Source organism: Neoarius graeffei, chromosome 23, assembly GCF_027579695.1.
Source record: "Neoarius graeffei isolate fNeoGra1 chromosome 23, fNeoGra1.pri, whole genome shotgun sequence".
NCBI lineage: Eukaryota > Metazoa > Chordata > Actinopteri > Siluriformes > Ariidae > Neoarius > Neoarius graeffei.
This window is the reverse complement of record NC_083591.1, coordinates 51,298,988-51,323,535: the sequence shown is the minus strand read 5'-3', so window position 1 is coordinate 51,323,535 and position 24,548 is coordinate 51,298,988. Positions and strand designations below refer to the sequence as shown.

At 41.9% G+C, this 24,548-nt stretch overlaps 1 protein-coding gene and 1 long non-coding RNA gene across 2 annotated transcripts in view; both read right to left on the bottom strand.

Annotated features, from left to right (window-relative positions):
* Nucleotides 1-9,736, bottom strand: part of LOC132871317 (polymeric immunoglobulin receptor-like) — a 38,296-nt gene extending 28,560 nt beyond the window's left edge. Inside the window, exons 1-8 of the mRNA XM_060905429.1 lie at nucleotides 9,664-9,736; nucleotides 7,380-7,694; nucleotides 6,969-7,277; nucleotides 6,488-6,802; nucleotides 6,077-6,385; nucleotides 5,942-5,997; nucleotides 3,637-3,661; nucleotides 3,514-3,538 (exon numbers count right to left, since the gene is read on the bottom strand). Of these exons, the coding sequence (XP_060761412.1) occupies nucleotides 3,514-3,538; nucleotides 3,637-3,661; nucleotides 5,942-5,997; nucleotides 6,077-6,385; nucleotides 6,488-6,802; nucleotides 6,969-7,277; nucleotides 7,380-7,694; nucleotides 9,664-9,700 (1,391 nt within the window). The 5' untranslated portion in view covers nucleotides 9,701-9,736. The remainder of the gene's footprint in view (nucleotides 1-3,513; nucleotides 3,539-3,636; nucleotides 3,662-5,941; nucleotides 5,998-6,076; nucleotides 6,386-6,487; nucleotides 6,803-6,968; nucleotides 7,278-7,379; nucleotides 7,695-9,663) is intronic.
* Nucleotides 9,737-13,873: 4,137 nt separating this feature from the next.
* Nucleotides 13,874-24,548, bottom strand: part of LOC132871833 (uncharacterized) — a 69,337-nt gene continuing 58,662 nt past the window's right edge. The window contains exon 5 of the long non-coding RNA XR_009651341.1: nucleotides 13,874-13,908. This is a non-coding gene — a long non-coding RNA (uncharacterized LOC132871833). The remainder of the gene's footprint in view (nucleotides 13,909-24,548) is intronic.

Genomic DNA, 24,548 nt, shown 5'->3' with positions numbered 1-24,548 from the left:
TAAAGGGTTCACAAACTTTCAAGCACCACTGTACACTCCACAGAGTGGGGCTTTATGGAAAAGTGGCCAGAAAAGTCATGGCTTAAAAATCACATTTGGAATTTGCCCAACAGCATGTGGCAGACTCCCCAAACACATGGAAGAAGATTCTCTGGTCAAATGAGAGAAAAATTGATCTTTTTGGCCATCATGGGAAATGCCATGTGTGGCACAAACCCAACACCCTGAGAATACCATCCCTACAATGAAGCATGGTGGTGGCAGCATCATGCTGTGGGGATGTTTTTCATCTGCAAGTACAGGAAAGCTGGTCAGGACTGAAGGAAAGATGGATGGCACTAAATACAGGGCAGTTCTGGAGGAAAACCTGTTTGAGTCAGCCAGAGGTTTGAGACTGGTACGAAGGTTCATAGTCTAGCAGGACAATGACCCTAAACATACTGCTAAAGCTACACTGGAGTGGTTTAAAGGGAAACATTTAAATGTCTTGGAATGGCCTAATCAAAGCACAGACCTCAATCCAATTGAGACTCTGTGGCATAACTTGAAGATTGCTGTATACCAACACAACCCATCTAACTTGAAGGAGTTGGAGCAGTTTTGCCTTGAGGAATGGGCAAAAATCCCAGTGGCTAGATGTGCTAAACTAATAGAGCCATACCCCAAGAGATTTGCAGCTGTAATTGTATCAAAAGGTGGCTCTATAAAGTATTGACTTTTGGGTGTGTGTGAATGCTTATGCACACTCCAGATTTCTGTTTTTTCATCTTAATTATTGTTTGTCTCACAATAAAAAAAACAAACAAGAAAAAACATTGTGTACCTTTAACATGGTAGGCATGTTGTGTAAATCAAATGGTGCTAACCCACCAAAAATCCATTTTAATTCCAGCTTGTAATGCGACAAAACAGGACAAACACCAAGGGGGATGAATACTTTTGCAAGGCACTGTAGTTCAAAGAATACAGGTTTTTTCCCCCCTCCAATATCTCCCATTCTACAGTCCAGCCCAGTCTGTGGCGGTAATGCATAAGTTGGTTTGCCACCAGAAAAGTCTAAAGAAGAAGAAAAACAAAATGGCGGAGCATCTTGCTGAACTAACCGAGGATGAAATAAAAACTCTACTCAAAAACAAAACCCCAACAAATACTATTAAAAAAAATCAACAAAATATGGAATAAAAGTATTTGATGCTAAGAAAATTTTTTTTCAAGAATTATCACATTTTTCACAAATTGCTCCTGTCATTTCACCGGTTTGTTTACATTCTAAGCGGAAATGATTTTGTCGGACGTTTTGTAGCAAGTTTGTATTTATCGAATTTGCAAAAAATAAAAATGCCCTGTTTCTCAAAACCCAGTAAATGTGGATAGAATGAAACAGTTACCCACTCAATCTCGTCGTACATGGCTTATAGCCGACTTGGTGCTATGTGCCTCATCGGCTGCCAGCTCATGTATGGCTTGATTTCATGGAATAATTGTTAATTATACACTCATTCTCAATTTGATGCTTGCAAAACGTTCAAATAAGTTGAGACAGGGGCATCAGGGACTGTACTACTACTACTACCCCGATTCCAAAAAAGTTGGGACAAAGTACAAATTGTAATAAAAACGGAATGCAATAATTTACAAATCTCAAAAACTGATATTGTATTCACAATAGAACATAGACAACATATCAAATGTCGAAAGTGAGAGATTCTGAAATTTCATGCCAAATATTGGCTCATTTGAAATTTCATGACAGCAACACATCTCAAAAAAGTTGGGACAGGGGCAATAAGAGGCTGGAAAAGTTAAAGGTACAAAAAAGGAACAGCTGGAGGACCAAATTGCAACTCATTAGGTCAACTGGCAATAGGTCATTAACATGACTGGGTATAAAAAGAGCATCTTGGAGTGGCAGCGGCTCTCAGAAGTAAAGATGGGAAGAGGATCACCAATCCCCCTAATTCTGCGCCGACAAATAGTGGAGCAATATCAGAAAGGAGTTTGACAGTGTAAAATTGCAAAGAGTTTGAACATATCATCATCTACAGTGCATAATATCATCAAAAGATTCAGAGAATCTGGAAGAATCTCTGTGCGTAAGGGTCAAGGCCGGAAAACCATACTGGGTGCCCGTGATCTTCGGGCCCTTAGACGGCACTGCATCACATACAGGCATGCTTCTGTATTGGAAATCACAAAATGGGCTCAGGAATATTTCCAGAGAACATTATCTGTGAACACAATTCACCGTGCCATCCGCCGTTGCCAGCTAAAATTCTATAGTTCAAAGAAGAAGCTGTATCTAAACATGATCCAGAAGCGCAGACGTCTTCTCTGGGCCAAGGCTCATTTAAAATGGACTGTGGCAAAGTGGAAAACTGTTCTGCGGTCAGACGAATCAAAATTTGAAGTTCTTTATGGAAATCAGAGATGCTGTGTCATTCGGACTAAAGAGGAGAAGGACGACCCAAGTTGTTATCAGCGCTCAGTTCAGAAGCCTGCATCTCTGATGGTATGGGGTTGCATTAGTGCGTGTGGCATGGGCAGCTTACACATCTGGAAAGACACCATCAATGCTGAAAGGTATATCCAGGTTCTAGAGCAACATATGCTCCCATCCAGACGACGTCTCTTTTAGGGAAGACCTTGCATTTTCCAACATGACAGTGCCAAACCACATACTGCATCAATTACAGCATCATGGCTGCGTAGAAGAAGGGTCCGGGTACTGAACTGGCCAGCCTGCAGTCCAGATCTTTCACCCATAGAAAACATTTGGCGCATCATAAAACGGAAGATACAACAAAAAAGACCTAAGACAGTTGAGCAACTAGAATCCTACATTAGACAAGAATGGGTTAACATTCCTATCCCTAAACTTGAGCAACTTGTCTCCTCAGTCCCCAGACGTTTACAGACTGTTGTAAAGAGAAAAGGGGATGTCTCACAGTGGTAAACATGGCCTTGTCCCAACTTTTTTGAGATGTGTTGTTGTCATGAAATTTAAAATCACCTAATTTTTCTCTTTAAATGATACATTTTCTCAGTTTAAACATTTGATAAGTCATCTATGTTCTATTCTGAATAAAACATGGAATTTTGAAAATTCCACATTCCGCATTCCATTTTTATTTACAATTTGTACTTTGTCCCAACTTTTTTGGAATCGGGGTTGTACCGTACTATTATTATTATTATTTACTCTTTACTACTAAAATTTCTCACATTTACAAGCCTTAATGGATCTTTGGTTGTTGATGTGGGTTTTCTACTGCGTGTTTAGAGAAGGAACCAGAAACATCGGAGTAGTACTCAGAACGCTGAAGTGTTTGTGCAGTGACCCCATTCCAATCCACAAGATTTTCATTCAGAACATGAATTGTAAAATCCTTTGGTAGGCCAGATTACAATATTTCTACATATTGAAACATACATTTAAAGATGTCTTTGACACCCCTGACTGGAAATGTTCAACGCCCTTTCCTTTAATAAAGAATGGATGTGATTTACACTTACGTGGTTTCCTCACAGCTTGACACTGCTGTGGGTCAGAAATACTTAATGTGAGAAGCACAAATAGTGAAGAAAAAGAAGAAGAGTTTTATTAATTTTCTCAATAAAATGTACATCTGATCTTACCTGGACTGTCCTGTGAGAAAGATCTGCATTTAAAACATAAAAGAAAAAGACAAAGTAAAGTTTGAGCACTCTGAGTTATGTTTAACGAAATAAAACGTTTACACGTATTTAAGGTCATGGTGACTACATTCACTTTCCTTTCCATATACAGTATGTAGTAATGGAGTTAGATTTATATAGAGGTACAGTTTTTTCTCCAATTTGGTTGTTTTCCAATTCCCATCCTCATCACATGCCAGGTGGCGTGAAGGCCAACATGTGCTTCCTCCAAGACACGTGAAGCCATTTTATGAACTGCTGCTTATACTATATTAGAGGGCTGCTGAACATTTGGAGGAAAGTGTTGCCTGCTCTTTAATGTGCAGGTTACACTCGATTCATCTACAGTGGTGCTTGAAAGTTTGTGAACCCATTAGAATGTTCTGTATTTCTGCATAAATATGACCGAAAACATCATCAGATTTTCACACAAGTCCTAAAAGTAGATAAAGATAACCCAGTTAAACAAATGAGACAAAAATACTTTACTTGGTCATTTATTTATTGAGGAAAATGATCCAATATTACATATCTGTGAGTGGCAAAAGTATGTGAACCTTTGCTTTTAGTATCTGGTGTGACCCCCTTGTGCAGCAATAACTGCAACTAAATGTTTCCAGTAACTGTTGATCAGTCCTGCACACCGGCTTGGAGGACTTTTAGCCCATTCCTCCATACAGAACAGCTTCAACTCTGGGATGTTGGTGGGTTTCCTCACATGAACTGCTCGCTTCAGGTCCTTCCACAACATTTCGATTGGATTAAGGTCAGGACTTTGACTTGGCCATTCCAAAACATTAACTTTATTCTTCTTTAACCATTCTTTGGTAGAACGACTTGTGTGCTTAGGGTCGTTGTCTTGCTGCATGACTCACCTTCTCTTGAGATTCAGTTCATGGACAGATGTCCTGACATTTTCCTTTAGAATTCACTGGTATGATTCAGAATTCATTGCTCCATCAATGATGGCAAGCCATCCTGGCCCAGATGCAGCAAAACAGGCCCAAACCATGATACTACCACCATCATGTTTCACAGATGGGATAAGGTTCTTATGCTGGAATGCAGTATTTTCCTTTCTCCAAACATAACGCTTCTCATTTAAACCAAAAAGTTCTATTTTGGTCTCATCCGTCCACAAAACATTTTTACAATAGCCTTCTGGCTTGTCCACGGGATCTTTAGCAAACTGCAGAGGAGTGGCAATGTTCTTTTTGGAGAGCAGTGGCTTTCTCCCTGCAACCCTGCCATGCACACCATTGTTGTTCAGTGTTCTCCTGATGGTGGACTCATGAACATTAATATTAGCCAATGTGAGAGAGGCCTTCAGTTGCTTAGAAGTTACCCTGGGGTCCTTTGTGACCTCACCGACTATTACACGCCCTGCTCTTGGAGTGATCATTGTTGGTCGACCACTCCTGGGGAGGGTAACAATGGTCTTGAATTTCCTCCATTTGTACACAATCTGTTTAACTGTGCATGGGTGGAGTCCAAAGTCTTTAGAGATGGTTTTGTAACCTTTTCCAGCCTGATGAGCATCAACAATGCTTTTTCTGAAGTCACCAGAATCTCCTTTGTTCGTGCCATGATACACTTCCACAAACATGTGTTGTGAAGATCAGGCTTTGATAGTTCCCTGTTCTTTAAATAAAACAGGGTGCCCACTCACACCTGATTGTCTTACCATTGATTGAAAACACCTGACTCTAATTTCACCTTCAAATGAACTGCTAATCCTAGAGGTTCACATACTTTTGCCACTCACAGATATGTAATAGTGGATCATTTTCTTCAATAAATAAATGACCAAGTATAATATTTTCGTCTCATTTGTTTGACTGGGTTCTCTTTATCTTCTTTTAAGACTTGTGTGAAAATCTGATGATGTTTTAGATCATATTTATGCAAAAATATAGAAAATTCTAAAGGGTTCACAAACTTTCAAGCTCCACTTTATAGGCTAATGCGTATAAAAACCTGGATAAGTCATTACAAGCTTTCTTTTGTCCTTGTAGACGATGCAGTAAGCTGTGCATCATTGATTTTAATGTGGCTACAGGATACAGGATCATCATTGTGTAAGATTTAACTTCATGCTTAATTCGCTTTTTCAAGTTGATCCATTTCTGCTTATATTTTCGTCTATCTAAAGAAAAATGTTATCAACCCATTACTGTGGTATATCATGTTACAAAAACAAAATGAGAGCAGTTGTACAGACTTGTAAATATGGGCATCAAATAAAATGGAGCTTTTCTACTTAACTTCCTCCTTCATGAGTAGTGGCCTGATGACTGGCTGCCATCACTTTTGCAGTCAAAACTAAGAAACAGAAAAAATAATCAATGTGATTTTGATCTCATCATGTGTTTAAAGTAGAGATCGGTGTATGTGATGATACCTGGTGATGGATCAGTGACATTGATGTGAACAGGAACCTGTAGATCTCCTGCTCTGCACCAGTACCAGCCAACATCACACTTATTCAGTCCACTCATCTGCACACTGAAGGATCGTTTCCCACCATCCCTGATCTGCACTGCTGAATTCTGGGATGTGGGAGTCGTCCCCATGTTGTAGCAGCTCCTGTCTTTGAATCTGCACCACTGCTTCTGTTTCTTCTGATACGCAGCGCTGTAGAGACAGTGGACTGTGACGCTGCCTTCTTCCTCAGCACTCACTCTGCTCTCCATCACAGACAGATCAGGATCTGAGCACAAATACTGTATATAGTCAGTTATGTATGATTAATCTTTATCATGATGATTAACCTGCTGAATTCACAAATTATTTGCAATTTGTAACTTTGTACCTGATTTCACTGTGATATAAAGGTATTCTTTAACATCTGACCATCCAGATATCTCTACAGCACACCAGTACCATCCAGTGTTTTCTGTCTGGAGATTATTCAAAGTCACAGTAAAGAGACTCTCAGCTGGGTGATCAGTCACTGTCACTTTCCCCTGTGTTTCATTTGCATACGCCTCAATAGTGCAGAAATCGAATGTTCTACCAGAGCACCAGTATTTCTTATGTTGCATATATTTCCTGTCATAACGACATGGGATGGTGACAGATCCTCCAGTTTCAACACTAAAATGCCTGAAATCCTGACTGGCAACACCTGCATACAGAACAGAAAAACACTATATTACTCAATGCTAATAAAACATTAGATATTTGATAATACAATATATTTCTGAAGGCTACTTCAATAAAACAGAAAAATAATCAATGTGATTTCAATCTCATCATGTGTTTAAAGCAGAGATCGGTGTATGTGATGATACCTGGTGGTGGATCAGTGACACTGATGTGAACAGGAACCTGTAGATCTCCTGCTCTGCACCAGTACCAGCCAGCGTCACTCTTCTTCAGTCCATTCATCTGCACACTGAAGTTTCTTATCTCATCATCACTGAGTTGCACTGTTGATGTCTCGGGTTTCCCAGTTTTCCCCAATGTGATGCACTGCCGGTCTTTGAATCTGCACCACTGCTTCTGTTTCTTCTGATACGCAGCGCTGTAGAGACACTGGACTGTGACGCTGCCTCCTTCCTCAGCACTCACACTGCTCTTCATCACAGACAGATCAGGATCTGAGCACAAATACTGTATATAGTCAGTTATGTATGATTAATCTTTATCATGATGATTAACCTGCTTAATTCACAAATTATTTGCAATTTGTAACTTTGTACCTGATTTCACTGTGATATAAAGGTATTCTTTAACATCTGACCCTCTAGGTATCTCTACAGCACACCAGTACCATCCAGTGTTTCCTGTCTGGAGATTATTCAAAGTCACAGTAAAGAGACTCTCAGCTGGGTGATCAGTCACTGTCACTTTCCCCTGTGTTTCATTTGCATACGCCTCAATATTGCAGTAATTGAATGTTCTACCAGAGCACCAGTATTTCTTATGTTGTATATATTTCCTGTCATAACGACACGGGATGGTGACAGATCCTCCAGTTTTAACACTAAAATTCCTGAAATCCTGACTGGCAACACCTGCATACAGAACAGAAAAACACTATATTACTCAATGCAAATAAAATATATGAGATATTTGATAATACTGTATTTATTTATTATTCTAATTTGGCCCTGCGAGTCACCCGTAGTTCATGTTGAGGTTTGTCGCGCGCTGCTGCAATAAGAGTAAGTGATGGAGAAAGGTCTGTTAAACGGGAAGTTTCATTTCAGAAGAAGAGTGTGATTGAGTTGGTTTTGGTATGCACTTTGCAGTTCTAAAATACTTTTGTAAAGTGAGATTTCAGTATGCTGTAGCACTGTGATATGACACTAAATGTCTTTATCACCCACGTGCAATGAACCGATGCTACAGGTGCTCTGGCCCCTGCCCCTTTTCTGTTTGCTGTCCAAAGTGCCCTTTTCATAGGGACTGTTTTGTTGTTTTGGTTTTTTTTTTTTATATTTGTAAAAAATAAGTTAGCTCCAACATCAATATTCTCTACAATTTGACAATAATATATGAAATTATAGATTTATAAAAGAACGTTTTTCTATGTAAATGCTGGCATCAATCCGTGACGTCATGCATTCAGTGAGCCTCCGTGCAGAAAGCGCATGCAGGCGGTTGACAGTGGGAGACAGTGCGAGGAACGGCATGGTGAGGTCACACTGAACGTCTCCTTTCATTTCTTATCTGAACATGCAATATTGTGCAGCTTAGAACACAACAGTAAATGCGTAGGGTTGTTTATCATTTAATGAAGCCGCCTAGGCTATATTTAAACCATTTGCTCCATCCATTTCATTAACGTGGCAGATTCGGAAACTTTAGTTTGAACGACGGCGTTAATAACGTATTCTAGCAGCTTCGAAAACTTAAGGCTGAATGACGACGTCTCATCTCATTCTCATTATCTCTAGCCGCTTTATCCTTCTACAGGGTCGCAGGCAAGCTGGAGCCTATCCCAGCTGACGACGGGCGAAAGGCGGGGTACACCCTGGACAAGTCGCCAGGTCATCACAGGGCTGACACATAGACACAGACAACCATTCACACTCACATTCACACCTACGGTCAATTTAGAGTCACCAGTTAACCTAACCTGCATGTCTTTGGACTGTGGGGGAAACCGGAGCACCCGGAGGAAACCCACACGGACACGGGGAGAACATGCAAACTCCACACAGAAAGGCCCTCGCCGGCCCCGGGGCTCGAACCCAGGACCTTCTTGCTGTGAGGCGACAGCGCTAACCACTACACCACCGTGCCGCCCTGAATGACGACGTCCACAACATATTCTATCAAGACACACAGAATGTTCAGTTGCAATTGAAATTTAGTTTTGAATGAAGTTAACTTGTGTGAAAAATTTGTTCCAAGTGCCCTTTTTTGAATGTTGAGCCCCTGCCCCTCCAAAGGTCTTTGCACGGCCCTGGTCTTTATTGAAGTCCAACTGCAATTTATTTTTGTTTGCACAGCACTGTGAAGTCCTATAGGCTGTGACTGAATACAACTCCAGCACAATTGAAGTTTTATTTCATTTTTATTTTCTTTTGTCACACATGTCTGCACTGAGACACAGTAGTATGTGACTACATGTTTTATATTTGAGACTACAGCTCCCTAATCCATCACAAAATCCAATTTTGTGTTTTGTATGTTCAGTACTGCCTAGTATGTGAGTGAATAAACTCCCTTACCATTTTCTCTTGTCCCAGCAGTTTTTAACAAGTACTTTTAGCATAAAATGTGTTCACCGTTTTAATTGTAACATTTCACTTTAAAAGCCTTATTAATTTACATAGATAAAAAATGCGATTAATCGCGATTAACTATATGAAATTCTGAGATTAATCGCGATTAAATTTTTTAATCGTTTGACAGCCCTAATAATACAATATAGTTCTGAAGGCTACTTCAATACTTAGTTTTTGATGGAGTCAATGCTTTATTCTGCTCACGAATAATAAATAGGATAGAACAGGGTATGAGAAATATACTTACTGGAAATGATGAAAAGAAAAAAGAAAAAGCAGCCCATGTTCGATTTGTTCTGATGTTGTAAAAAGTGAGGTTCTTTTCTGTTTGGCTTCTCTGTGAACATGTTACTGAGTCTGTAGAAACTCGAGCAGTTCCTCTTCTTGCTCAGTTTTCTATGCAGACGAAAACCACAGCGTGCCTTAATTATATCAAACGGAGAAGCAAAGAAGCTGATAAAAGAGCAAAAGTGTTTTTAGCTGTGATACTGTCACAGGAACTAATTTGTCCTGCTGATGTTATGCTTTTAATTTATTATTCCATTTAGTGTCATTTAATGAATATAAAATGCTGTTTAGGGCAGCACGGTGGTGTAGTGGTTAGCACTGTTGCCTCACAGCAAGAAGGTCCGGGTTCGAGCCTCATGCCCAGCGAGGGCCTTTCTGTGCGGAGTTTGCATGTTCTCCCCGCATCCGCGTGGGTTTCCTCCGGGTGCTCCGGTTTCCCCCACAGTCCAAAGACATGCAGGTTAGGTTAACTGGCGACTCTAAATTGACCGTAGGTGTGAATGTGAGTGTGAATGGTTGTCTGTGTCTATGTGTCAGGCCTGTGATGACCTGGCGACTTGTCCAGGGTGTACCCCGCCTTTCGCCCGTAGTCAGCTGGGATAGGCTCCAGCTTGCCTGCGACCCTGTAGAACAGGATAAGCGGCTAGAGATAATGGATGGATGGATGTTAGTTTTGCCAAATTGCTATGATATAAGTGGACTTAACCACTCCAAGATGTATTGTAAAAGGAAAACAGTAAGCTTATGAGTGCTTTTTGTTGATTACATTCCTGTAACAGCACACCCTGTTGAATTTTTTCTTAACTGTTCATCCTGCTCAGTCATTGTTCACAAGTGTTGCTCATTGTAATAACTTTATGAGAGGGGGCAATGAGGAACGGGAGACAGGCGCTGCAATTCAAGGTGCACTTTAACTTTATTAACGCTTTTCAGCACACTATACATACATGCACGCGATGGGGTGACAAAGTTTTCGCTGTCGTTCCTGGCTATCTGAAAGACACACATTAATAGACAGCCAGTAATTAGACAAAGGTGTACCTCGTCACACGTTACCTACTGGTTCAGCCTGACTCCTCACCTTTCACCTTTGCCCAACCATGCCCTCACTGCCACACTCATATCTCCTTAGTCCTGTGTATATATAGATACTGTATTTTTTTCCCACTTGTGTAGCATGTAATGGCTTGACTTTTGATTACACTGCAATTCTAGATCATGTCCCAAGTTTCCTTTTCTCACAAGAGGACACTAATGGGTGGCAGAACCTAATTATGTGTCGGACATTTGCAGGAGATTTGTTTGTTGATGCAAAATGAAAGTCCAGGATTCAGTGAGTTTTTACATTTAAATGTGTCTTTGAAAAGCCTGTAAGAAAATAACACTGAGCAGAAGAAGAATCAGCAGTCCCAGTCCTACCAGAAGCAAGACATGCATCACTTCATACCTTGCAATGTTGATGTCATGCTTCCGGGCTCACCCTCAACCCTCCGGACTCCAGTTCCCATAATCCCCCTCACACACCAGTCACTACCACGTGCACTCCGTCGTCCAATCCAGAACCGCTTCCTAGGAGTGGTTCACCTGAGTTCTAATCACAATCACCTGCACCTTTTTGTTTATGTCTGTATTTATACCCCTTTGTCTGTTTTGTTCCTTGCACAGTATTGCCTTCACTTTTCATAAGCCTACTGAGTGTTATTGTACTGATTGTTTACCTGTGTATGACACTTTTTGCCTTCCAGTTTTTACCTGTTTCGCCTAGCCCTTGTGTTTTGATTGCCCGTTTCTCGATCCTCGCCTGTTTTCTGATTATGATTTGCCTCGCCCTTGTGTTTAGCTTGCCCGTATCTCCTGATTCCCGGTTCTTCGGCTATTGCCTGTTTTCTGACCACGATTTGTCTAGCCCTTGTTATTGTTTTGGATCTCTCGGTATTGACCTGGCCTGGCTTTTGTACACTGGTTTTGATTACCCTTTTCTCATTAAAACCTTGAGTTCATTTATAATCCGCGAGCGTCTGGTTTATCACAGCCGCGTTACAGTTGACGCATAGTGTACACAATAGATTTTCTAGTTTTACTAATTCACGTAACTCTCAGTGAAGGTTTGCACCACATCGTCAAAGCCATAAATAAGTTCATATGTTTGCTGCCATTTTACACTATTTCTAACAAACTCATCTAATTTACTCTTATATGGGTTCAAAAAAACATGACATTTCTGTGATAGATAGATAGATAGATAGATAGATAGATAGATAGATAGATAGATAGATAGATAGATAGATAGATAGATAGATGTACAGTACAATCAATAATATTACTGGGAGTCCTCTCTATAAGTTTAGTTTTTAATCACACACACAACTCAAAAGACATACATGAGAAATTTAAACATATTCTAAAATGATGTCAAATACCATAAAATGCAAGTGTATAATGACTCATTCCCATCAGCAATGTATAATATTATTTCTGTCCTCACTGGGGTTCTTTACAGCAAGAATTTGTCGACTGTGTTGTAACTGTGGAAATTATCATTAGAAGTGATATTTGTAACTGTAACACAGCCAGAAATGTCAACAACAGCATTCAAATACTCAACAAAAGCAACAACAGCTTATTTATTCATAATTTCTTCCGATTAATGTTGCGGGTCGTCCGTGCCGTCTTGGAAGGAAAAGTCAAAACTTGGTTGAAAGTGACAAATCTAATCCTAAGCTTAAAATAAAAACTGCTAATACACACAACAATGGTGTATGCTGTATGGATGGAAATGATGGCCACTGGTGTAGAAGGAATTGTTTCGGGCTAAAAAGGTACATATATGACCATCAGCTTGCAGTTGTCGATTCTTTTTGCCATCTGGGAGATAGCATATCTGCAGGTGGTGGCTGTGAGGCTGCCACAATAACCAGAGTCAGAGCTGCCTGGGGAAAGTTCAGGGAGCTGATGCCGATACTCTGCGCTAAGAGTCTGTCCCTGCACACCCGTGGCAAAGTCTACGATAGCTGTGTTAGGGGGGCCTTGCTTTATGCTTGTGAAAGCTGGCCCTTGAAAAGATCTGACCTGGCACATCTCCAGAGGAATGAGAGGGCCATGCTCCGTTGGATGTGTGCTATCAAGCCTACAAATAACATCAGTACACATGACCTCCGCCTGAGGCTAAACATAAAAGATCTTGATCTAGTCCTCAGGTGGAACCGTCTTAGATGGTTTGGCCATGTCCAGCGGAGTGTGTCTTGGACCAAGAAGATCTGTTCCCTCCAGGTGCATGGACGTAGGACACGCGGAAGGCCACGAAAGAGCTGGCAAGAGGTGTTGCAAGAAGATCTTAAGTTATCTGGACTAGATACCAGAGATACTGCTAATCGCGATTTGTGGAGGGAAAGAATAAATACCATGTGCCGTCAAAGCCACATTGGTGGAAACATTGACGTAAACGGATAGTGAGTGTGTGAGTGATATGTTCCCAAGCAGTGTGTATATATAATATAAAGGGTACAAATAAGTACCTGAGAAGGTACTGCGCCAATGACAAGCCGTTGCAGGCCTAAAGTTACAATAATGAATGAATGAATGAATGAATGAATGAACCCTTTATTGTCACTGCTTTACCAGTGAAATTGACCATCAACCTGTCCTTACATACATACATACATACATACATACATACATACATACATACATACATACATACACATATTAATGGGGGGTAGACAGGACAGGAAGACAGGGAAAAAAGAAAAAAGAAAGAAAATTTAAATTCAAATTTAAAATTTAAAGAGAACTTAAGAATTTAAGGAGAGGAGAAAAAAAGCAACCCCCACCCTATGCTCCTGCATGAGTACAGTGTACTTAAGGTACTTTATGTTCTTAGAGTGAAACTGGTCTTTTCTGAATGACCTGAGGGTCATGTGACTATGATGTAAATCTGTGGTATGAGTGTGGAGCATGTTGTCTTTGTCTTGATGGGGTTTGTTCAGGATGAATATGAACACGAGACCCAGTGATGATCCTTGAGGCACCAGTCACAGTTTCCTTCCAGCCAAACAGCAAGTTAGTCTCTAAAGACAATAAATACAGTTGCTGTGTGAAAGCTTTGCACTTTTACCCCACATAAGAATATATATTTATCACACACCTCTTACTAGACAACCACGGTGCTGTAGATGGTCTGATTATCATCATCATTTGGAGACACCTAGAACAGGACACGAATAAAGATGAATAAGAGTCTCAATATCAAACCAGTCCCCGGCAGATTAGTGAGTAAACTGGTTATAATGGGTTTATATACTTAAATTCTTAGCTTGGATTGTACAGGAATAGACTTCAGTTAAAGGAATTTACTCACAGTTTTCTTCTTAGAAGGAATATTTACAAAGCTGTAGATCATGTCCTGCTCATTTTGATACTGAAGACTGTGGATGTAAGAAATTGCTTTGTTAAAGCATCAATAATATTTAATAAATGTTTATGAATAATAATTAATATAAGAATATGATATTATTAATGCAGCTGATTACTGCAAAGCTACGCCTAAATGTAACTAATCTTATGTGGCGAAACCAAAAGGAAATATTTTGGCTCTTTATTAAAAAATAACTGTAATTTTAAAAAGTGCCAAACATCCCTACAATGTCCCCCACAATTATATTAAAAACAATTATAGCCTCCTGGAAACCAAGAAAAAAATGTCTCTCAATTTCTCTTTTGGCGGCAATAATATAACAATAATATAAAGTGTAATAATATGACCTCTCTGCAACCAGAGGGCCCCCTCCCCTAGATTTTAGAGACTCAAAGCCTTGCCAATTATTACCATTCATTTAAGTTCTGAGCCGTTACATTGTACAGTACCCGTCAAAAGTTTGGACACACCTTCAAATTCAATGTTTTTCTTTATATTTATTAATTCAAAGGCATGTGTTAAAGTAATGATGGACTGCCATTTCTCTTTACTTATTGAGCAGTTCTTGACATATGAATTATTACAGTTGTGGAACAGGGTACAGTCAGTAATAGTACCAAAAACCTGAGTTTGAAGCAGCCTCCAAACACTTCCCAAGCACCAGAGCGCCCCTCATCTCCAAATACAAGGAATTGCACCTGTTTCCCATTTCCTCAGTAATCACCCCTCTATATAAGCTCGGCAAACACTCACCCAAGTTGCGAAGTATTGTTCTGTGTCCTCATGCCTGAGCATATTGTGCCTTATTTACCAATACTGACCTCCTGTGACTTTGATCCTATTTCCCGTGACTACTTTGACTCTGCTTTCTCGCCTGATCTCTGAGGCACTGTTTGCACATCGGCCGACCCTATTCTGACCTTGACTACATCTTCTGTTTTGCTGATTTGGTTTCCAGTATGCAATGCACCCACTCTCCCCTGCATTTGCATCTGTAAGTGCCTGCACCCTGACAGGTACTGTATGACGCTTGCGTTTTTTCATCTTCGATTTATCATTTGATTCTGTATATACTGTTGTATATAGTGATTCCTGGTTGATTTATCTGACTATATTTTGGCTCTGTCCTCTGGTTTAAAAAAAAGTCAACGTCCCTTCCATGGCAGGATCTGGTCTTCCCAGGCAGTCTCCTGTCCCAGTACTAACCAGCTCTTTGAGGCGCATAGATGTGGTGCCAATCTCCATAGCCCTCGACCTCTCACCTATACAGCTAGAGTTACAGTGGGGGGCTAGTCCTCTGGTAACCACGAGAGTTTGACTTCTCCACTTACAGCTGTATTGCAGCATGCCTTGCCAGATGGCAGTAGGTACCACTTTTATGATGGTCTTTAGTATGACCCAACCACGAATAGAACTCGTGATCTTCTGGTTGAGAGGCGGACATGCTAGCCACTTGGCCAGCTCGTGGTCTCTGGTTTCAGAATTGCTGTACTGTATTTGACCCTGGCCTGTTTGGATGTTGAGTTTTGGATTGTGGAATTTCTTGTTAATAAACCTCCAGCGAATGGCTTCTCAACCACGAATTGGCCTAGTGGTTAGCGTGTCTGTCTCTTGACTGGGAGATCGCAAGTTCTACTCATGGTCGGGTCATACCAAAGACCATCATAAAAATGTTACCTAGTACTGTTTGACAAGGCATGCTGCAATACAGATGTGAGTGGGAAAGTCAAACTCTTGCGGTTACCAGAGGACTAGCCCCCCACTGTAACCCTACCTGTATAGGCGAGAGGCCGAGGGCTATCGAAACGGAGATAGGCGCCGCACCCATAGACCTTAAGGAGTTGGTTAATACAGGGACAGGAGACTGCCTGGGAAGACCAGATTCTGGCATGAGAGGGACTTTGACTTGACTGATTTGAAATTAATTCTCACAACACTTCTGTCTGGTCCATTTCAAATAATATGGCTAACTGGCATGATCCTGCTGCTGCACAAAAATGCAAAACAAATTTTTATTTTCATTTTACACACCAGGGACACTTACTGCATTTCTTTCTTCGTATGCTGCTGCTGCTGCTGATGACCAGTATCACCAGTAGCAAAAGAACAGACAGCAGGTACCAGATCTCGAGGGGTTCCCCCGAATCGGTGCCATTTCCATTCCTAGAAAATTATATATATAAATGCACATAAAAATGTACTTTAAAATACATTTCCTTATTATGCAGAATGTCCTGCACATTGATCTGATTTCAAATGTAAGATATATAATTGTAAGGATTAATAAAAACTACCTAAAACACTGAAAAATAGCATGTGTTACCTGTCCCTGCACTCTAACTTTATACTTAACTATGAAATATTATGATTAAAATCCTTCAGAAACAGTATTTCTTTTGCACTGTTGTGTGACTCCATATCCTCTCCATGGTTTAAATATATTTTTTTTCATGAGAAACCCACAAAATCTTAGTTAAAATACACATTTTACTCGTGCCCCTGGGTTTTCACTCAGTCCTGTTACCCAAACATATTACCCCATCTGACAAATTTGGAACATTCCATTTGTAAGGCCCTATTAAAATAGCTGCCTTATGGCTTTCACTAAGGTCTTTGCAACTTCTAAAGTTATTGTATAGCTAATTATATTTCATCATTGAGAATACTGCAAGTACCATAGTGCAATGTTTTTTTTTCCTTACTGTGACTTACCAAATGTTGTCTGCTGTAATGTTTATGTTGTAACCAATCCTATATTGGTTTAATTGTAATGGTGTGCATTTGGACCAATGAGAATGCAGGAGATAGGAATGTTGAATCTGCCACTGCGGGGGGTGGAGGAAGAAAAAGAAAAAAGGGCTTATGGGTCAGGGAGTGAACGGAGTGACCGGGTTTTTGTGTTCGAGACGTCGCGGGCCTCGGATGGACAGAGTAAGCTAACCGATAAGCTGCTGGCCTGAGATGTAACTAAGTGCAGTCAGCATTACGGGAGAGAGACTTTGTAAACTGTCGGGTGTGAAGGCTAGCAAGCCAATGTGTGTGTGTGTTTTTTTTTCTAGCTGCGTGAACAAGTTCGGAAGTAATTCATGCCAGGCAAGTTAAGTTCTGAGTTTTTTTCCTTGGAACACTAACGTAGTGAACTGAGACTCAAACTTTCGTCTGAGCAAATTCGGAAGAAAGGCTTCTTCCTCAAAGACTCGTTGCCCTCGGGACCGCCTGCGTATACACTTCGAAAGGCCCGGCCATTGTCTGCTCGCTACGGAGCTACCGGTTGTGAGTAGCCAACTTGAAGCTCAACTGTCTCGTCACCCACGTAGCTGAGAGACTACCGTGTGAGTGAGTAAACATTGTTTCTCGTCCGTTGGACCTCGTTTCCACATTTTGGAGGCTGCATTGTGGATTACATTTTTTTGTTTGCCCTTTCATGTGCACCAATGTAATGGGCCCCAACGTTATGCTTGCAAGCTGGGTATTCATTGACTGATGGGACAGATATTGTAAATATGTGTGCCTGTAGGGCGTTAGTGTTCATTTGATTAAGGAAAGTAATTCTACAGGTGTTCTCTAACCTTTTATTTTATTTTATAAAGGTTTACAGGGTATGTTGTGTGCCAGGTTTATTGGCATATTTTATGTTCATTTCGGTATACCAAAGGTGACAAAGTGTACTTGTATTTTATACCATCACCCGTGGGCATATATTTTGCCACACCCCTATACCTGTTTTCATTTATTTATTTATTTTTTAAGACCCTACAAAATAAATGTCACCCATTGGTTATATTTCATGGCAGAGTGGTGTTGCATATACTTAATAATTAAATTTCTGGAGATTTACATAGTGTATGTCAGGACTACTGGTACAGTATTTCTCCAGTGGAGGCACTGCGCAAGTTGTTCATTTAAGGCATAGGCCTACTGTTGTAAGTTTAATGGCAAATTCCCTAACTGCAAATGGTAGACGGAAAATCCAGTGAATTCACCATCTATAGCTGAAACCCAGGATCCTGTTAGTGTTCGAGTGTAGCTTTAAAGTAGGTATGACACTTTAAAGGGGTTACATTTTGGAGGCACCGCTGGGATATCCTGTTTACCATAGAGGGATTTTTTTTTCCCTTTTTTTTTCCTTTTTCTCATCATTAGTGAAATTCAGTTGGTGTTTTCGTCTAACTTTTCACACATAATGGAGCTTACTAAAGCTGTTGATTGGAGTCGAGAAGCGAAAGTTAGCCTTTCTCACGCTATCGTTATTAGTGATGTGCCCTTAGATGTAGTGAATGACACTATTTCGAAAGTTTTGAGCACAGTGAAAGTATTTGGGCGCACTGAAATACAGGGACGACGTGGAGACAGCACTGGTCTCAAACTTCTTCTACTAGTGGAAACTAGCACAGATTTAGAGTCTGTCACAGTGCCTTCAGAAATAGGCATTGAAGGAGAGGCAGGGCCTTGGACTGTGCATGTTGTTAAAGGTCTGATTGCAGAGCCTGAATCAGATTTCCACTCAAAACTGATGGCACTAATGCAACAAGAGGGTAAGACCATGGATGATGTGAGGTCTATTCTGTCTGATGCATCCAGTCCAAAACCTGACGTGAACATGGATTTGGTGACAGCTATTGGTAGGCTAGTGGACAAATGTTGTCAGGGGCCCACTGATGGGCCTAGTTACAGAAAGTTGAGACTGTTTTCGGGACTGAAACCTGTCCCAGCGGGTGAAGAGGAGTATGACGCCTGGATGGAACAGGCTACCCAAATGATTAGTGAATGGCAATGTAGCGATGCAGTTAAGAAACAGCGCATTGTGGAAAGTTTGAAGGGACCTGCTGCTGACATTGTCAGATTTTTAAAGGTCAGCAATTCCTTGGCTACTGCCACTGATTACTTAACTGCTTTGGAGACGGCGTATGGCACGACAGAGAGTGGGCCAGATCTCATGGCCAAATTCAGGCATACTTACCAAGAAGATGGAGAAAAGCTGTCAGTGTTCTTGTATCGACTTGATAAGCTACTGCACCGAGCGTTGTTAAAAGGGGGCATTGGCGCTGAAGGCATGAATAAAGCACGAATGGAGCAATTGATTAAAGGTGCTCTACCCAATGACATGGTTGCTTTGCGTGTTCGAATAAGTCACACCCTAGAAGCTCCTCCTTCTTTTTCCCAGTTGATGAAAAAGGTGAGAGAAGAGGAAAACTGGATTAGTGCCAGAGAAAGCGTGAGAACAACAGCCAAAGTGGCTACCCCTGTCATTCCTGGTGCATCTGCAATGTCTGGATTGGACAGTCTGAAAGAAGAGGTCAAAGAATTATCTTCTCAAGTGTCAAAACTGTTGAGCGTAGCTAAGGTGATGCCTAGCTCTGATACACCTGCGACGAATGCAGGCTCTGATGTTCGAGTGGCAGAAGCTGCTGCTCAGAGTGGCCTGCCACGAGACAGAGCTGTGAGACCTCAACCAGGCATTTTCTGCTACAAGTGTGGCGAAGATGGGCACACAAAGAGAGAGTGTCAGGGCTCGGAAGACTTGAGAAAAGTCAATCAGAAGTTGCTGAAGATGCATAGGAGGCAGGGAAACTCAGCCGGAGGTCTGTGAGGGAACGGCACAGGGCTCCACGGGAATCACGTTCCACCAATTGCTCCTCTGCTATTAATGCTGGCCTACCCCCAGGCTTAGTGGGACCCACTTCTGTTGTACCGGTACAGGTAGAAGGGATTTACACAAGATCTCTGCTAAATAGTGGTTCTCAAGTGACTATTTTGTACAGGAGCTTTTATGATACTTACTTGAAACATTTAGCTATTCAGCCTGTTGAGAACCTTGAGATATGGGGGTTAAGTTCACACAAATACCCTTATGATGGTTATCTTCACATCCGGCTAGAATTCACTGAAAATGTGACTGGGGTGCCCCAGACAGTCGATACTTTGGCTTTAGTTTGCCCCGACCCTGTGAAAGATGAAGGTATAGCTGTTCTTGTTGGGACAAACACCAGTTTAGTGAAAAGGTTATTTGACTCCTGTAAAGAGAAAGCTGGGGAGGGTTTTCTAAACACCTTGACCATTCATCCCCTTGTCAAAGAGGCTTACCAAGCCCTTGGCCAGGTGGATGTCTTAGCAGAAGATATCGAAAAGTGTGGAACAGTATGGTTTACCAAAGGCGAGCCCTTAACACTTCGGCCTGGTCAGCAGCGGTATGTTACTGGTTTAGCCAAGTTCCCTGGAGATTTCAATGATGAGTTGGCACTCATAGATCAGGTTAAGGACATGTCTCGCTCTGATGAGATTCAGGTCAGACCAGAAGTGCGTTCTGCATCAGTGGTGCGCAACAAACGCATCACAGTGATTGTCAAGAACATCTCCACTAGAGAGTTGGTTCTGAAAAGAGGAACTCCGCTTGCTCATGTTTTCCCTGTTGCACTGGTTCCCCAGCTTACTGCTAAGACTCACATGGAACCTCCTACCTCACTCAATGTAGATTCTTTTGATTTCGGAAACTCCCCAATGCCGGAAGATGCAAAACGGCGTCTATGTGAGAAGATGTTAGAAAGAAAGGATGTCTTTTCATGTCATGAGTGGGATGTTGGGTGTTCCAGGAGTACTAAACACGAGATAAGACTGACAGACACACGCCCCTTCAGAGAGCGATCACGGCGCTTACCACCTGCTGATCTGGAAGATGTCCGGCAACACCTACAAGAACTTCAGAGGAATGGCATCATATCTGAATCCCGGAGCCCTTACGCATCGCCAATTGTAGTTGTTCGTAAGAAATCCGGAAAAGTCCGAATGTGTGTCGATTACAGAACTCTGAACCAACGAACTATACCGGATCAGTATACGGTTCCAAGAATTGAAGATGCTCTACACTCAATGACCGGCAGTAGGTGGTTCAGTGTTTTGGACTTGAGGAGTGGGTATTACCAAATACCAATGACTGAGGCTGACAAGGAAAAGACGGCATTTATCTGTCCCCTGGGCTTTTATGAATTTGAACGCATGCCTCAAGGGATCTCCGGAGCCCCAGCGACTTTCCAGAGAGTTATGGAACGTACCATTGGAGATATGAACTTTATGGAAGTCCTGGTGTATCTGGATGATTTGATTGTTTTTGGCAGAACCATTGAGGAACATGAAGAAAGGTTGTTAAAAGTCCTTGATAGGCTAAGGGATGAAGGTCTGAAACTGTCCCTTGATAAATGTCAATTTGGCCGAACCTCTGTCACCTATGTGGGACACATAGTGTCCCAGGATGGAATTGCAACCGATCCATCAAAGATAGAGGCTGTCATATCCTGGCCCAGGCCTGCCACAGTGACAGAGCTCAGATCCTTTTTGGGATTCTGTGGCTACTATCGACGTTTTGTGAGGGATTTTTCCAGACTGTGCCGCCCCCTTAACGAACTACTCCAAGGGTATCCATCTGGTTCCCGGGCCAAGAAAATGCAAGCTGGAGAGGCTGTTAACAGCAAGACCTTCTTCAAGCCCTCAGAACCCTTTGGCTCCAGGTGGAGTGAATCCTGTGAAAAAGCTTTCAAAGAGTTGAAGACTCAGTTAACACAGGCCCCAGTGTTAGCATTTGCTGACCCACAGAAGCCCTACATCTTGCATGTTGATGCAAGTATAGATGGGCTTGGAGGAGTTTTGTACCAGGAACATGATGAGGGGCTGCGACCGGTTGCCTTTGTTAGCAGAAGCCTGTCTCCATCTGAGAAAAACTACCCTGCGCATAAATTGGAGTTTTTAGCTCTAAAGTGGGCCGTGGTCGACAGACTACATGACTACTTGTATGGGGCATTGTTTGAAGTGCGAACTGATAACAATCCATTGACCTATATTTTGACATCAGCCAAACTTGATGCTACTGGCCACAGATGGTTATCAGCGTTGTGTACATACAACTTCAGTCTCAAATATAGGCCAGGGCGCAATAACATCGATGCAGGCTCTCTGTCAAGACGCCCACATCCAAGTTTGTCCGCTGGCAATGAATGGCATGAAATACCAGTCCCGGGAGTATGAGCACTTTGCCAGTCTGTGTCTACAGGGGATGAACTATGTCACCTCCCTTATCCCTGTGTCATCCAACAGGTTGGTGCTCATGTGTCTGCTCTGCCCAAAGCCTACTGTCAAACTACCGCTGTAACGACAGACCCGTTGCCCAAGTTTAGCACAGGTGAACTCCACGCGGCACAGCATGCTGATCCTTGCCTTGGAGCAGTGTTGCTTGCTGTACAGCAGCGGAAATCTGCTAATGACATCCATTTAGACCATTCAGACCTTCGACTTTTCAAAAGGGAATGGCACAAACTGTGCATTGACCGAGGCTTACTACACAGAACAGTGAGGTTGCCTGACGGACGCATTAAGAAGCAACTTGTGTTACCCAAAGAGTTTCATAGGTTTGTATTGAAATCTCTGCACGACCAGACAGGGCATTTGGGTGTTGACAAAACATATGCTTTACTCCGTGACAGATTTTTCTGGCCACGTATGAAAGCTGATGTGGAGTCCCACTGTAAGACATGCGGGCGGTGTATAACACGAAAGACTCTCCCGCAGAGAGCTGCACCGTTATTTCATATGCAAAGTTCAGGGCCTCTTGATCTTGTATGTATTGACTTTCTGTCACTTGAGCCTGACAGCCGTAATGTCTGCAATGTGTTAGTGGTAACAGACCATTTTACGCGTTATGCGCAAGCGTTTCCAACACGGGATCAGAAAGCAATAACGGTGGCAAGAACACTATGGGAGAAGTATTTCATCCATTATGGTCTTCCCACACGTATACACTCAGATCAAGGGAGGGATTTTGAAAGCCAGTTGGTGAAAGAGATGTTAACAATGTTGGGCATCATAAAATCCCGAACTTCTCCCTATCACCCTCAAGGTGATCCACAACCAGAAAGGTTTAACCGGACACTTTTGGATATGTTAGGGACACTTGAACCAAGTCAGAAGCAGAAATGGAGTCAGCACATAGCCCACCTTGTGCACGCATATAACTGTACTCCGAATGAAGCCACAGGATTCTCGCCATACTTTTTAATGTTTGGTAGAGAGGCGAGACTGCCGGTGGACATCTGTTTTGGTGTTTCGGCCGATGGTACATCTTCAGTCTCGTACAACAAATATGTATCCCGAATGAAACAAGAACTTGAAGCAGCCTACCAGTTGGCTAATAGTTCTGCTGCCAAGCTGAATCAAGCAAACAAAGAAAGGTATGATCAGAAAGTGCGTTACCACAGCTTGAGCCCTGGTGATAGAGTTCTCATACGTAACCTTGGCTTAAAGGGGAAGCATAAGCTATCTGATCGCTGGAGTTCAGTTCTTTATGTGGTTGAGAGTCAGATGCCCAACCTTCCAGTGTATCGACTGACACCACTAGATGGCAGTGGACCTATGAAAGTGATGCATCGAAATCACATTCTTCCTTTAGGGCAAGAGGTTCGATTGAACGCTGAGAGTACTCCAAAGCCTGTTTGTTCTCCAAGAACCATTAGACAAAGGAAAGCCAAGAAACAGTGTGTACCTTCTGCACAGAATGCTAACCCCTCTTCATATGAACTTCCAGGAGAATGTTATTCTTCAGACTCTGAGTCAGAGTTTGGATACTATCCTGGAGATTTCATTCAGACCGAGACTGCTGGTCCGGGTGTGCAGGGCTCAGTGCTTTTAGAACCTAATGAGTCTGCCATAGGGACCACAGGGACAGATGTTAGGGACACTACAGGTGATTTGCCAGTCGTGGAGTCTGAGTTTACTACTGATGTGCCTTTTACCGAATTTCCTCCTATTGTTGAACTGTTGGAAACAGACAGTCAACCTGCCGAGTCTGAGGACAATGAGGGTGACTCTGTAGAGCCAGATGGGGAAAGGGTAGACAGAGATTTGAAAGGAAATGTAGAGAACCAAGACTGTGATTCAGATATCATGCCTTCTGAAGATTTAAATGTAGGCAGTGTTGACCTCCCGTGTAGAAGATCACAGAGGGAGAGGAAGCCTGCTGAGAGATTTACTTATGATTCTTTAGGGGAGCCCACTAGGGAAACTGTGTTGACTTCTAAGAGTTGTAGGGACCACTTGGTTACTTCCAAGACTGTTCAGTTCCCAGATCACTTCAATAAGTTACATGCATGGTGGTGTACATCTCAAGCTTTATGTGAAAACTGCATTATGTCCCCTGTTCGTTCACCTTCTCTTACTGTATAGTGTGGCATCAGCGATGATTTCCCTTTGTATGGGTTAAAGCTGGCCCTATAGAACAGCATGGGGGCATGCTATAATTTGGTGGGGGGAGTATGTAAGGCCCTATTAAAATAGCTGCCTTATGGCTTTCACTAAGGTCTTTGCAACTTCTAAAGTTATTGTATAGCTAATTATATTTCATCATTGAGAATACTGCAAGTACCATAGTGCAATGTTTTTTTTTTCCT